At 66.3% G+C, this 13,833-nt stretch overlaps 3 protein-coding genes across 3 annotated transcripts; 1 reads left to right on the top strand and 2 right to left on the bottom strand.

The window, feature by feature from the left end:
- The first annotated feature begins 885 nt into the window (after positions 1–885).
- On the top strand, positions 886–2,412 carry EMIHUDRAFT_437693 (hypothetical protein). Its single transcript, XM_005763504.1, has one exon. The coding sequence runs from the start codon at positions 903–905 to the stop codon at positions 2,052–2,054; it is 1,152 nt and encodes a 383-aa protein (XP_005763561.1). The 5' UTR covers positions 886–902; the 3' UTR covers positions 2,055–2,412.
- Positions 2,413–6,569: 4,157 nt separating this feature from the next.
- Positions 6,570–7,211, bottom strand: EMIHUDRAFT_214961 (hypothetical protein; the record flags this gene model as incomplete). The annotated part of the gene is made up of 1 exon (XM_005763503.1): positions 6,570–7,211. The coding sequence occupies one exon, from the start codon at positions 7,209–7,211 to the stop codon at positions 6,570–6,572; it is 642 nt and encodes a 213-aa protein (XP_005763560.1).
- A 186-nt stretch (positions 7,212–7,397) lies between these two features.
- On the bottom strand, positions 7,398–12,493 carry EMIHUDRAFT_452503 (hypothetical protein). The gene is made up of 17 exons (XM_005763502.1): positions 11,555–12,493; positions 11,452–11,481; positions 11,316–11,381; positions 11,108–11,173; positions 10,998–11,039; positions 10,745–10,926; positions 10,523–10,587; positions 10,275–10,384; positions 10,013–10,063; positions 9,874–9,937; positions 9,798–9,827; positions 9,615–9,721; positions 9,304–9,538; positions 8,893–9,017; positions 8,580–8,696; positions 8,087–8,177; positions 7,398–8,012 (listed from the first exon to the last, which is right to left on the bottom strand). Exons 1-17 carry the CDS (start codon positions 12,410–12,412, stop codon positions 7,531–7,533), a joined length of 2,721 nt encoding a protein of 906 aa, XP_005763559.1. The 5' UTR covers positions 12,413–12,493; the 3' UTR covers positions 7,398–7,530.
- Positions 12,494–13,833: the final 1,340 nt, after the last annotated feature.

The raw sequence follows: 13,833 nt of genomic DNA, 5'->3' as shown, positions 1-13,833 counted from the left end.
TGCCCCCGTACCAGCAGTGCCGCTGCACAACCGAACAGCGGTCTCCGCGGCGCTGGAGACGGCGGACCGCGCTATTGCGCCGCCGCCGCCCCCAGAGGGACAAGCGCTCCACGCCCCCTCCGACGCGTGCGCGGCCTCCGCGCTGCTCGACCTCTCCGGGCGCGCAGCAGCTGGCATCGGGGTGCCTTGGCAAGGCGTGCTTCACATGGCGCCGCCGGCGGTTGGCGGCGTCCCATCTGCTCCGACCGCTGTCCAAGTCCGTGGAGGCATGCCGGTGGGGACGCCACCGCCATCGCCTGCAGGGGAGGCTGGGAATTGGGACACAGGAATTCGCGTGTATTTCTTTTGTTAGTGCCAGTGCGCGCCAGTCCCGTGCCCAGTGTCGTGCGAGGGAGTTTGGTTGTAAAATTCTTTTGTTCGCTGACTAAAATTCTTTTGTTCGATACGTTACGCGGAATGGTATCCTCCCCCTGGTCGGTGCTGCGCACCTCGGGCGACGCGCCCGAGCGAAGGGGAGGGCATACGGCGCTGCTGGTGGAGCAGGGAATCTCCTCGTCATGGCAACCTCATGGGCGGCACTCAGCACAAGGGCCAGGCGCACACACCACAGACCTGCCGCTCGGCAATGCCGACGGCGGTGAAATGAAGCTGTTCTGCGGAGCTAACGCCCCCCTCCCACCCACACGGCACAGGGCCAGTTCGTCTACTTCTCTCTCAATCCGCACGTACTCGACACAGACCCACACGGTTCAGACCGCGGGTGAGCTGCCCACACGGAGGCGTTGCTAGTGCCTCTCGGTGACCGCAAGTACCCGAGACGATCGAGGGGTCCCGTACCATGCGGAACCGACCCTATCCAGTGCTCAAGTGCTCAAGTACCCGAATCAGGTGCCTCGTTTGCCATGGTTGCCTTTCGCCTCGCCCTCGCCCGGCGCGACGCAGCGCGAGATGAGAGCTGCCCCCACGCCGCCCCGGCCACGGCCGAGGAGGCGACCAAAGACAGCCTATGCCGGTATCTGGACATTCCCGCGTTCCGCGGCACGCCGCTGCGATCTGCCGTCGTGCTTATGCAAGCCGCAGGCGGCATGGCCAGCTGGTGGGTGCTAGCCACGTGGACCGCCGATCGGCTCGCGGCTTCTTCTAGCATCGGGCCGTGCGTGTGCCTTGCGCTGCGTGCCGCGCTCGCCGTGCTGTGGGCGGGCTTGAACCTGCGCTCATTCATGATTTTCCATGATTGCGGGCACGGCTCTTTCTTTCAGGGCTCGAAGCGAATGCGCATGGCCAACTGGCTCACGCTCCATGTGTCGGCGGTCATGTGTGCTACGCCGCCAGACTGGAATGTGGGTCACCAGCTGCACCACGCCAATGTGGGGAATCTCGGGCAGGACGACTACGATTGGGGCGAGACCGTCTTCCACACCTCCTCCCAGTTTGTCGCGATGCCGGCTTGGAAGCAGCAACTGTGGCGTGTGCTGCGCCACCCTCTCCCATTCTTTTCGCTCGCAGGGGTGCTCACGTGGTACTTCAAGATGCGGCTGCCGTTTGAGCTTCGGCCCGGCCGCAAGGCCGCCTATCGCTTCACCGATAAGCTGCTTTCTGCGCTTATTGTGTTCGGCGTGCGCTATCCCGCCGCCCACGCGTGCGGCATCTTCTCGCTCGTGCTGCTGGGGGACTACCTCGCGATGACGATGGGCGTCCTCCTTTTCCATTGGCAGCACGTATACGATCACGGTTATGTGCGCGGCTCGGCCGAATGGAAGCTTCGCGAGGCCGCAATGCACGGCTCCTCGCTGGCCGTCGTGCCGACGTGGCTCAAGTATTTCACGCTGGGCATCGAGTACCACCACATCCACCACTTTCGCATGCGCATCCCAGGCTACATGCTGCGCGAGGTGCACGAGGGCGCGCCATCGGGCGCCTTCGACGACGTTACCGTGCTCGACGCGAAGGGCATGTGGCGCTCGCTCCACCTCCAAGTATGGGATGAGGCGACGCAGCGCTATGCGACATTTGATGAGGTGCTCAAGCGCTCAGAGGCGGCCAAGGCGGCGTGAGCCGGCCGATGTTTGGTGGACTCGACGCTTCCACCTATCTCAGAGAGCATCTAGCATGCCGACTCCTCGAGGCGAGGATGTCTCACCCCGGTCGGCATCGTGGCGTCGTCGTGGCGTCGCGGCGTCGCGGCATTGTGATCCCATAGCGGGCAGCGGCAGGTAGTGTAGCGGGCAGCGGCAGGTAGTTAGTGTAGCGGGCAGCGGCAGGTAGTGTAGCGGGCAGCGGCCCAGGCGAGGTAGCGTTGTGATCCCATAGCGGGCAGCGGCAGGTAGTGTAGCGGGTTACCGATGCTTTGCCTGTTGAGAACCGCCTCACTCTGCGCCACTTTTGAGGCGTTGGCGAAGGCCGGTGAGTGGCACTACCTTTTTTTTCGCGTTCCCGCGCTGGGCGCGCCCGGCTCAACGAAGAGCCCGAGGCTCCACACATCCATAATGCTCAAGTTCCTCGTCCGAGCTGCGCCGACGTCTGAGCGCGCGGCGGAGCCTACGCCGCTCAACGAGGCGGCCGCCCAGCCAGCCAAGCCGAAGCAGGCTCCGGCTCCAGCGCCGCGCGCTCAGACGCCGGCGCAGCCGGTGAAGACGAAGCCGCGCTCCAAGCCGGCCGAGGCGGCTGGGACGGCCGATCCGGTGGCAGAGACGCAGCAGCAGCGCCGCTCGAGGAAGTCGGGCCGCGCCGCGCTCGACGCCGTCAAGGACGAGACGTACGACGCGTTTCTCGACGACTCGGACAGCGGCAGCAGCGACGACTCGTTCGACCCAGGCGACGGGACGAGCAGTGGCGAGGACGAGGACTCGTCGAGCAGCGAGGGCGAGTCGCGCGGCAAGAAGAGGCGGCGGAGGCCCGACGCAGATTCGGAAGAGGGCGGGTCGGAGGAGGAGGAGGAGGAGGAGGAATTTGAAGCGATTCTGAAGGAGCGCACCGCCCACGACACGTCGGCGACACGTCAACGACACGTCTGCGACACGTCTGCGACACGCCTACGACACGCCCACGACACGCCACGACATGTCCACGACATGTCCATGTCCACGACACGCCCACGACAAGTCCACGACACGCCCACTGCATGTCCACGACACGCCCACTACACGCCCAGCACGTGACCGCTGCCGACACGTCCGCGACCACGCGCTTCCTAGGAGCGCGTGACCCTGACGGAAAGGGAGGTCCCCGTGTGTGTTTGCTTCTAGGAGCGCGTGCGCTTCGACGAGCGGCGCGACGAGTTCGAGACGTCGTACAAGGTGGCGAGATTCCCCGAGATCGAGATGGCGTCGAGATGGCGTCGAGGTGACGTCGAGGTGGCGTCGAGGTGAGCCGAGATTGCGCGAGACTAGGTGGCGGCGCGCGGCTCGGGCGGGGTGACGTGGCGGGCGGAGGCGCGGCTTGCCCGAGGTGGCGTCGAGACGAGGTCGAGCTTGTGTCGAGCTTAGGTGACGTGGCAGCCGGAGGAGCGGCTTCGCGGCACCGCCGCTCTTCAGGCGTGTGGGGGAGGAGGACACAGTCTTGAGGAGAGGAGTGAGAGTGAGAGTGACTCGAGGCCGGCCGGGCGGGGTAGGCGTGGACGGAGGCGGAGCGCGAGCGGAAGAGGAGGCGCAAGGAGGCGAGAAAGGCGGCGGCGCTCGCGGCGCTGCGGGAGGCGGAGAGCGGCGCGGGGGCGGAGGCGAAGACGGCGGCGGCGGCGGGGGCGAAGACGGCGGAGGGGGCGACGGAGGCGGCGGACGGGGCGGCGGAGGCGGCGGAGGGAGCGGAGGGAGCGGTTGGCGAGGGTGGCGGTTCACGCGGCGAGGCGGGCGAGGCGGAGGCGGAGGTGGGTGAGGAGGCAAGGGAGGCGGAGGCGGAGGCGGAGGGGGCAGGGGAAGAGGCTGAGGAGGACGAGGAGGAGGAGGAGGAGGAGTACGAGGTGGAGTGCTTGCGCGCGCGGCGCGTCGTGGACGGGTCTCTCGAGATTCGCCGAGATTCGCCGAGATTCTCCCGAGATTCGCCGAGATTCGCCGAGATTCTCCCGAGATTCGCCGAGATTCGCCGAGATTCGCCGAGATTCGCCCGAGAGTCGCCCGAGAGTCGCCCGAGAGTCGCCCGAGATTCGCCCGAGATTCGTCCGAGATTCGCCGGAGGTTCGCGCCGAGGCTCGCCCAGACTGAGATTGGCCGGAGGCGTGCTCACCGCGCTCCCGGCACGAGACGCGCCGAGATCGCACCCTCGCGCCGCATTCTTGCGGCCGCTCAACTCTCGTCTCCAACAGGCGCCGAGGAGTACTTGGTGCGGTGGGCCGGCTTCACCGTCGACGACGACACGTGAGATCAGCCGAGATCGCAGCCGAGATCGCAGCCGAGATCGCAGCCGAGATCGCAGCCGAGATCGCAGCCGAGATCGCAGCCGAGATCGCAGCCGAGATCGCAGCCGAGATCGCAGCCGAGATCGCAGCCGAGATCGCAGCCGAGATCGCAGCCGAGATCGCAGCCGAGATCGCAGCCGAGATCACAGCCGAGACCACAGCCGAGATCACAGCCGAGATCACAGCCGAGATCGCAGCCGAGATCGCAGCCGAGATCGCAGCCGAGATCGCAGCCGAGATCAGCTGTCGAGAACGACGACACCTCGGGGTGCGCGAGAGAAGCTCTCAGACGCCAGATCGCCCGAGATTCGGCGGAGATTGCCCCGAGATTAGGTGGGAGCCGCGCGAGAACCTCTCCGACGCCCTGCTCGCCGCCTTCGAGGCCGACCATAGAACTGCATAGCACGCCGAGACGCCGAGCGCAGATCTGTGGCGTGTCTTGAGGACTAGCACTCGAGAGGACGCGTGCTTGTGTCGGGGTGTCGTCAAGCCGCGCTAAGATGACCCGAGATTAGCCGAGATTAGCCGAGATTAGCCGTGCTCAAGCCGCGCCCAGATGACCCGAAATTAGCCGAGATTAGCCGAGATTAGCCGAGATTAGCCGTGCTCAAGCCGCGCCCAGATGACCCGAGATTAGCCGAGATTAGCCGAGATTAGCCGAGATTAGCCGTGCTCAAGCCGCGCCCAGATGACCCGAGAGGGCCCGAGAGGACGTAGGCAGACGAGGCCCGGCGTTTCGCCAAGCTCGGCGGCCCCCCGCGGCGTGCGGGCGGCGGGCCGGCGCCGCATTCCGAGGACGGCGGGCGGTCTAGTCCACGAGGTCGTGTCCAGGACGAGTCCGTGACACGTCCAATACATAGGTGCCGCCGCCCAAGAACAAGGGGCGGCTAAAGAAGTTCGTGATCGACTGAGCCTGCGGCGCCGGCGGTGGTCCGAGGGGGGGCGGGGGGGTTGGCGGGGGAGGGAAGGGGGGAGGGGGCTTATGTTGCTGCGTACGAAGCCTCTGGCACGGGGGAGAGCGGTTTGGGGGAGCCGTGCCGGAGGTTTCTTTCGGGGCAGATGACAGTCGGATATGAGCGGGTAAAAGGTCTAGGAATGGGCCGTGTACTCCGGCCTATCGTCAAAAGCTCGAATATCATGGGCATGGCGCACGGCGATGCGCGCCGAGCGAGCGGAGACGTGCGAGATACGCTTTACCGCCAGACGATGCGGGTTGCGGCGAGCGGGCGTCGCCGTCGGTGGTCGTTTTGGTGTCCCAGTCGCGGTTGGTCGGACTGTGTTTCGCCTTTCTATCAATCAAAACAGATGGCGCGAGGTCATCAAGAGCCGTGTGTGACGGGAGGGAGCGGAGACGGTGGGCAGAGAGCGAAGTGGGTGAGACTGATGATGCTCCTTCGACTTAGGGAGCGGTTCAGATGCTGGGCGGGCTTCAGGCTGGTGCTCACGCGAAAAGGAATCGACGCGATGTACAAAGCATACAAGAAGGGGAGAAAGAAGAGGAGAGACGCCGGTGGTGACGAAGCAGAAACTAGCGCAGACGAGAGCAGGGCAGACCCGGGGACTGGGGAGCCGGAGCAGACGGCATCGGCCGCCGAGGGAACGTTGGGAAGAGGCACGAGGAGGGCGGCGACCTCGACCGACTATGCATGGAGGACCCGTCGCCAGACGACGCAGGGCAGAAGACGGTGAGGCGCAGCAGACGCGCAGGGCGAGACGAGGGAGGGAGCAGGACTTTGCGGAGATCAGCAGGAGGATGTACGAAGAGATTAGGAGTAGCAGGGACCCGAGGGACCATGTGGAAGACGGCTAGTGCTAGTCCCCCACCGGGAGGACGACCCCGGCTAGTCGCCGACCACACCCACAAAGAACCCTGCACAAAGACCGCAAGGGCGGGGACCTGTTCCTTTTTACCCATCTCACAGTAGAGAGGTGTCCGTTTTTATTTATTTAAGAGGCGCGCGTGTGCGCGCGCGCGCGCGCGCGCGCGTGTGTGTTGCCGCGTTTGTGGTGTCTTCTCAAGCACTAGCATCCGGGCGCCGCACTCGAGTGGGCGGGTCACATCTATGTGGGCCCAGTGTGCGCACTCGGCGCATATGCTAGTGCTATCCTGCCCTATGGGAGGCAGAGGGATGGGGGGAGGGGGGGGCAGAGGTAAGGTGGGGTGAGACTGGGGAGGACCTCAGAGGTCCTCCATGGGGGTGGGGTCCGGCCCGAACAGGTCGAAGCCGGTCCCGCCATCGCCGCCGGCGCCGTCGCCCTCGTCCGCCTCGGAGGCGGAGGTCGTCGAGCGGGGCGTCTCGCCCGAGGCGAACCTGCCGCTGAACACGGCGTCGGCCGGCACCGAGGCGCCGGCAGCCGTGATCAGGTCGGCGACCTTTCGGTCCCTGCAGGCCGCATCAATTTTGCCGCGCCGGGACGGCTCGTAGAGCTCGTTGGCGAGCCAGTCCCGGGCGACCTTCGTCGCCACGGAGCCCAGAGGGACCGTGGCGTACACCAGGTCGCCGAACCCGCTGCCCCCCTCGGGAGGCAGCGAGTAGGCGACCTGAATGTTGGACCCTGTGGGGTTGCGCGCCGCCTGCGTCGCAGCCTCCAAGCCCTCCATCACGAACTTGACGTTCTCGCGCAGCTGCGCGTGCGGGTAGTCCGCACGCTCGGCCTCGCTCGCGGCCGCCGCCGCAGCCTTCCTCTCCGCCTTGTTCGCCTTCTGCCGGGCCTTTTTCCAAGTCCCCGGGTCTGCCCTGCTCTCGTCTGCGCTAGTTTCTGCTTCGTCACCACTGGCGCCTCTCCTCTTTTTTCTCCTCCTCTTGTATGCTTTGTACATCGCGTCCCCCGGAGTGAGGGCCGGTGGGACCGTGATTGCGTGTGGCAGCGGCGAAAAGTTCTTCCCCCGCGGACTTGCCTTTTATCGCCCGTCGTGTTAGCATGGCCGTCGTTACTGTACTTTCGCCGCCGCCTAGAAAGTGTGACCTTCCCCAAACGCAAAAAACCGCATGTGACAAAACTCCGTGTACGTAACAGTACTTCACACAGACGGCCAATGCATACTCAGATCGTCCCGTGACCAACCACAGAGCCGTACATTTAGAGCAGCCTCTGTTTGATGCGCTTTTCCACGGCGCATCGCGCAGGCTGGGGTCCTGTCAGTGGTGCGTCCACGCCTTGTCCGGCCGCGGCGGGCCCGCGGGGTCGCGCTCGCCAAAGTCGACGTTGTCGCGAGGCGACGTGTGATCCGAGGCGTGTGAGAGGTCGTGCGATCCCCGGCCCGCCGGAGCGGCCGTCCCCACGCCGCCGCCGTCCGCCGGAGGGAGGGGCGCCATCTCGCTGCCGCCGACGACGCTGCGCTGGTGGTGAGTGAGAGGCATCTCGCTGATGGCGCGCCGGCGCCCCGCCACGAAAGTCCGCCTCGCGCACTGCTTGGCGGCGTCGCACTTGCCGGCGGAGAGACAGCCGAGCAGCCAGCCGAGGGCGAGGGTGGCCGCAGTCAGCAGCAGCTGCGACCCCATCCGGCTCCCGCCGCCGCCATCGCCGTGGCGAGGGGAAGAACCGCCAAGCTCGTGCCAACGGCCGGACGCGTCTCGCTCCAGCCAGCCGGCCGTCCCACACCCCGTCCCGCGGCAATCGCCTGTTCACAGTGCGAGCCGTGAAGAGGCGCCGCTCAACCCGCCACCTCCAACCCCGCGCCCGCGGCTGTGTCGCCCTCGACGTACAGACGTGCCCGCGCCGCCGCTAGCCCGCTGCCCTCGGACGCGCGCCGCCGTGTCACCGCACCAAGGGCGGCGAGAGGCCCCTTTGGTCGCAGCAGCGGGTCGCACCTGTGCATCCGAGGTGTGCCCTGTCTCCGAGGTGAGCCCGAGGTATGCTCGAGGTGTGCTCGAGGTGAGCCCGAGGTGTGCTCGAGGTGTGCTCGAGGTGTGCTCGAGGCGAGGTATGCTCGAGGTGTGCTCGAGGTGTGCTCGAGGTGTGCTCGAGGTATGCTCGAGGTGTGCTCGAGGTGTGCTCGAGGTGTGCTCGAGGTGTGCTCGAGGTGTGCTCGAGGTGTGCTCGAGGTGTATCCGAGATTAGCAGAGGGCGAATCGAGGGCGGGTCTCGCACCACGGCGATCTCGGGTGATCTCGAGTGATCTCGAGTGATCTCGAGTGATCTCGAGTGATCTCGGGTGATCTCGAGTGATCTCGCACCACAGCGAGACGTTACCACCCTCAACCACCCACCGCTCCTCGAGGCCCCAGTACCGAAAGTCGTCCGCGCGCAGCGTGAAGGAGACCTCGACGCTCGAGCCTGCCGGCAGCAGCACGCGGCGGAAGGCCTGCAGTCACTCGCTCACCCGGTCAATTATGAATGGCGGTGAGTCCGGCTCCAGCAGCAAGGAAAGCCTTGAGCTGCTGCGCCTCCGGGATGACCCGCCTGAGGGGAGATTCGCCGAGATTGATGCCGAGATTTGCCGAGGTTGCGCCTCGGGGAGCGGCCGCTCGCCGGAAGTCGGCGGCGGCAAAGAGAAGCACCGTGTGGTTGAGCGCGAGTGAGGAAGGGTTCGAGACAGCCACCGACGCGTTGACCGCGCCGGTTCGCGGGAGGGCGCCCGAGGAGAGGAGGAGGGGGCTGTACTGCAGCCGCGTGTAGGAGAGGCCTACGAGCCGAACACACCAACCTCAGGGGGCGGGGGAAGAGGGAGCCGGGTCCTGTGCAGCGTCTTCAGAGGACCGCGTGGATACGAGGGGGCTGCGGACACAGTGAATGCAGCGGAAGACGGCCGAAGACGGCGGAGTCCGTGTCCTCTCGCTGGAAGACGGGAGTGCGTGCTCCGCTTATAGGGCGAGAGAGATGGGGAGATATGGGGAGATCTTCCGCTTCTAGGGCGAGAGAGGCCGTGCCCAAAGGGCCACGCCACGCCGCAGTTGGGCGATCCGTCGCACTGTTGCGTGACGGCGTGCCTGCGCCCACGGCGGGGCCGCGTGACGAGACGCCGTTCACAGCGCGCCGGCCACCGCTGCGTGGGGTGGGGTGCCAATGCGGGTAGAGGAGAGAGGAGGCGGCGGTTGGCCACGAGATTGGAAGCCGGCCCGACGGCTCGAAAGTGCCAACCAGCGCGTCGGCGAGCGCGGCGCCGCCGTGCGGGCCCGGCAGGAAGGACTGGAGGACCGCGTTGACCTGCGGCAACGCCTCGACGCCTCTCTCGATCAAAGATCTCATCCCACACACCTCTCGCTCTCCGCTCTCTCTTGACCTGCGGCAGCGCCTCGACGCCGTGCAAGAGGCGCGGCCGGCCGGTGACCAGCACGAGCGCGATGGGTTTGCCGGCGGAGGCGAGGACGCGCACGAGGTCGAGCTGACCTAATGAAAGGCGAATTAAGGGTGAATTAGGGGTGAATTAAGGGCTGATTCAGGGCGCGCACGAGGTCGAGCTGACCGGCGTCGAGCGAGAGGTCGTCCAAGTCGCCTGCTCACAGCTGCGCAGCCGTGAACAGACGCCGTCCACGGCAAACGTGCGAGAGGTCGTCCAGAGCCGCCTGGCTTCTCCGTGTGCGGGTCCTCGCCCAAGCAGGCAACCTACCCACAGCGTGCACGTGTGAAGGAGCGCTGCTCTCGCTCCCCCCCCTCTGTGCGTGCCCTTCGCCCAAGTACCACGACGTCAGCGAGCGCCGCAGCAGCGACCAGCTCAGCCGTCGAGTTTGTCTGCGCGCACGGCGACCGAACGGCAAAGGCGGTGCCGGGGAGCGAGCAGCCGGGGAGGTGGTCCACCTCCCAGCCGCCGGCAGCGCGCAGAGCCTAGGAGGGAGGGGGGGAGGCAGCGGTGGGGAAGAGGCGGCGAGCAGGGAGGTGGCAGTGGGGGGAGAGGCGACGAGGCGACGGAGGGGAGGTGTGAGGAGATCTGGGGAGCGTTGACCTCGAGCAGCGTCGGCGTTCCCGCGGCGCGGATCTCTTCGTCGGCGAGCGTTCCTTGCCAGTGCGCCGTCCAGCCGCCAGAGAGGCGGCCCAGCGAGTCGGCAGCGGGGCCTGTTCACAGCCGCAAGCGTGAAGAGAGGCTGGCGCGGAGAGGCGGCAGCAGGGCCCGTCACGAGGTCGCGGCTATATCTCGCCTATACCTCGCCTATACCTCGCCTATATCTAGGCTATCTCTCGGCTATCTCTCGCCCGTCACGAGGACGCGGCGGACGGAGCCTCCCTTGTCGGCCGGGAGGAGGGGGAGGAGGGGTGGCCTAGAGGAGGGGGAGGAGGGGGAGGAGGGGTGGCCTAGACAACCACGGCAGCAACGACCAAGCTGACGATGGCGGTTGGTGGCGATGAGGACGACGATATGGCGATATGGGAGGATGAGAATGACTGAGCGGGGCGGAGGGGGCGGGGTGCGGCAGCCTCTCGTCGTCGTCAAACGGCGGAACGTTCTTGAGCAGCGTGACCGTGGCGCGCGCAGCCTCGTGGGCAAGTGCGGCGTCCGAGGCGCTGCCCACGCTCTCGACGAGCCGCACCGTCGCCTCGCTGTCCGACCACGGGGGGGGGCGGACGGCGGGCGGCGGCGGGAGCAGGCCGAGCCACTCCTAGAGACAGCGCCCGCAGCAACTCGCTAACTAGTGGATTCGTTGATCGACTCATTCCTTCCGAACCACTCCTTGAGACGGAGCACACGCAGCGCCGACACGTCGAGCCGCGCCTCGTCGATTGCGAATGACGGGTGAATTAAGGGGTTGATGAAGGGTGAATTAAGGGTCGAGCTCGCGCCTCGTCGATTGCTCCGCGCGCGTGCAGCCGCTCCATCAGCACGGAGAAGGACTCGTCGGTGGGCACCTGCGGTCATTGCCATCGCAGTGTGAGCGGGTCAACTGGCGAGGAGGGGAGAAGGACTCGTCGGTGGGCACCTGCGGTCATTGCCATCGCAGTGTGAGCGGGTCAACTGGTGAGGAGGGGAGAAGGACTCGTCGGTGCGCACCATCGACATGTCGAGCGAGCTCGAGCCGCCGATGGCGAGGAGTACCGCCTCCTCCGGCGAGCTCGCCTAGAGAGGCAGCCGAGAGGTAGCCGAGCGACAGCAGCAGCAGCAGCACCGCCTCGAGCTCCAGCGATGCCGCGCGATGAAAGTCGTGCAGGTTGCCGACCTGCTCACAGCCGGAAGACGTGAAGAGACGCTGCTGCGCACTCCGCCACTGAAGGGCATGCCAATGGCCGAACCTCGTGCCAGTCCGTCACCAGCAGCCCTTCGAAGCCCATCCGCTCGCGCAGCAGCCCCTGCAGCAGCGCCGCCGAGCCAACCACGGGCTCGCCGTTCACCTCCTGGTAGCTCTCCATCGCGCTCTGTACGCCGGCGTCCACCGCGGCCTGGAAGGGCGGCAGGTAGGTCTGCTCCAGCTCGCGCCGAGACAGCCACGCGCCCTCGCGGTCGTGCCCGTTCCGCGGCGCCGAGTAGGCCACAAAGTGCTTCATGCACGCCGCCGCACGCGCCGGGATCTCGCCCTCGCCGCCGCGCCGCTGCATCCCCTCCACCACCGCCGCGCCCATCCTCGCAACCAGCAGCGGGTCCTCGCCAAACGTCTCGTACACGCGCGGCCAGAGCGGGTGCGACGCAACGCCGAGGATGGGCGCAAACATCCACGGCGTCGCCGCGGCGCGGCTGTCCTTGCCGGTGATCCAGCCGGAGGCGGCGGCGAGCGACTCGTCGAAGGACGCGGCGAGGCCGAGCTGCTGCGGCAGCAGGGTGGCGCCGCGGCAGTACGACGCGCCGTGGACCGAGTCGATGCCGTAGACGAGAGGAGGGAGACCCTCGTCGGCGGCGGCCGTCTGGATGTGCTCGACAGCGGCGCGCCAATCAGTCGCATTCCAGCCCGACGACCCGCATCGCGGTTCGGTGCCGGAGAAGGGAGAGTTGAGCAGCGACCCCAGCCGGTGGACGCGAAGCTGCCTGCGCAGCTTCGCGTCGTCGATGCGCAGCGGGCAGCCGTCTGCGAGCACCATGGAGATGTCCAACTGCGTCATTTGGCCGATCTTGTCGGCGGCGCTCATGCGCGAGAGCCAGAGCGTGGCGGCGGCCATTCGACTGTGAATGTTGTGCGGCCAAGTGGAGGACAGTCGCGGTGTCTACGGGTGAACGCGCAGAGGTGACGAGCGTCGAGACGACCAGCGAGGGCAGAAGCGGGCGAAGACACAGGGAAAAGAATCTTACAACAAAACTCCCTCGCACGACACTGGGCACGGGACTGGCGCGCACTGGCACGAACACAGGGAAAAGAATTTAGACAACACAACTCGAGTGGACGTTACGCAAAAGCATGCGCGACCTTGCACTCTTTCGTGCCACTCGCTCGCCGGTGCGCGGGGCATGGCCTCCCGCGCGGCTCGCGCTCACTCGGCCTGCCTCCGCCTCACGGCTGGCTGAGCACGCCATGGGTCCGCCTGGTGCGGCGCTGCTCGCTCGCTGCGCTGCACAAAGCTGCGAGAAGCAGGGTGGCCTCCTGAGCTTGAGCATGGCGCAGCGCGGCTGCTGGTGCTCGAGGGCGGCCGTGCAGTGGTGTGAGGGCCTGATTGGTGGTGACCTCGTGCTGCTTCAGCGTGCGCAGCATGCTCCCTCACCCGGTGCTGAGACATGCTGGTGGGCGACTGGCGCCAGCTTCTCAGTGCTGTCCCTGGCGTTGTGCAGCATGTCGCAATACTCCTGCTGCGCTGACCGGCGCGCGGGGCGCGTCGTGCCGCGAGTGGAGCGAGAGGCTCGAGGCGCGCGGCTGTCGGTCAACCCTGCGGCGCATGCGCGCCGCCAAGGCTGCTCGACAGGCGACTGGCATTGTGGCGACGCGGTCGCCGTTACTCCAACTTTGCTTTGCCGATCAAAAGCGCCCGTCCTTTGCTTTTTAGCCGCCGAAATTTAGCTTGCTGTTTTTTCTTTATAGGCGTCTGCAACTTCCAAGCTGCGTATTCTTGTATTATCGTCGAGTAGTACAGGTACTCCGTGGGGGCAGTGTGTATTCTTGTCACATGTGCGTATTCTCGTATCACTGGCTCCGAGTAGAAAAAGAAAGAAAACATGTTAGATGTCTAGTGTCTGGTGTTTACTAGCTCCGAGTAGAGGGGGCGTTCCGCCGCTAGGGGGCACCCAAAGCGCAGAACTAACCCTCGGAGACCCGTGTTTACTTTAAGGCCCTTGCCCTGCGAATGCGCACCCCCCCTAGCTAGGGGTCAGGGCTCTCTAGCCCGTAGCCCGATCCCGATCATCCGGCCCGCTGGATGCGCTTCTCAGCTCACCGGCCCTGGATGTGAGGTTACCGAGAGCGGCTCCAGCGCCTTGCGGACGCGCTTGACAAGTTTGTCACGGCACCACGCCTTGTCCCCGAGGTACGCCCCGAGCACGCGAATACCGCGAAGGACGCCGTCTGCGGAGTCCGGCGTGCCCTTGACATCCGTGCGGTTGCGCACCGCGTCGAGCGAGCGCGGGTCGGGGGCCCACATGCACCGCTTGGACT

Source organism: Emiliania huxleyi (assembly GCF_000372725.1).
Source record: "Emiliania huxleyi CCMP1516 unplaced genomic scaffold EMIHUscaffold_63, whole genome shotgun sequence".
Lineage (NCBI taxonomy): Eukaryota > Haptophyta > Isochrysidales > Noelaerhabdaceae > Emiliania > Emiliania huxleyi.
Note: the sequence above shows the minus strand (reverse complement) of the source record. Positions and strands in the feature narration are given on the sequence as shown.

Coding starts and splice junctions, on each gene's coding strand:
- EMIHUDRAFT_437693 (XM_005763504.1), top strand. CDS start 903: ATGGTTGCCTTTCGCCTCGCCCTCGCCCGGCGCGACGCAGCGCGAGAT.
- EMIHUDRAFT_452503 (XM_005763502.1), bottom strand. CDS start 12,412: ATGGCCGCCGCCACGCTCTGGCTCTCGCGCATGAGCGCCGCCGACAAG. Junction 10,588..10,744: donor CCGTTTGACGACGACGAGAG/GCTGCCGCACCC, acceptor CCCCTCCTCTAG/GCCACCCCTCCTCCCCCTCC. Junction 9,828..9,873: donor CTCTGGACGACCTCTCGCAC/GTTTGCCGTGGA, acceptor AGCTGTGAGCAG/GCGACTTGGACGACCTCTCG.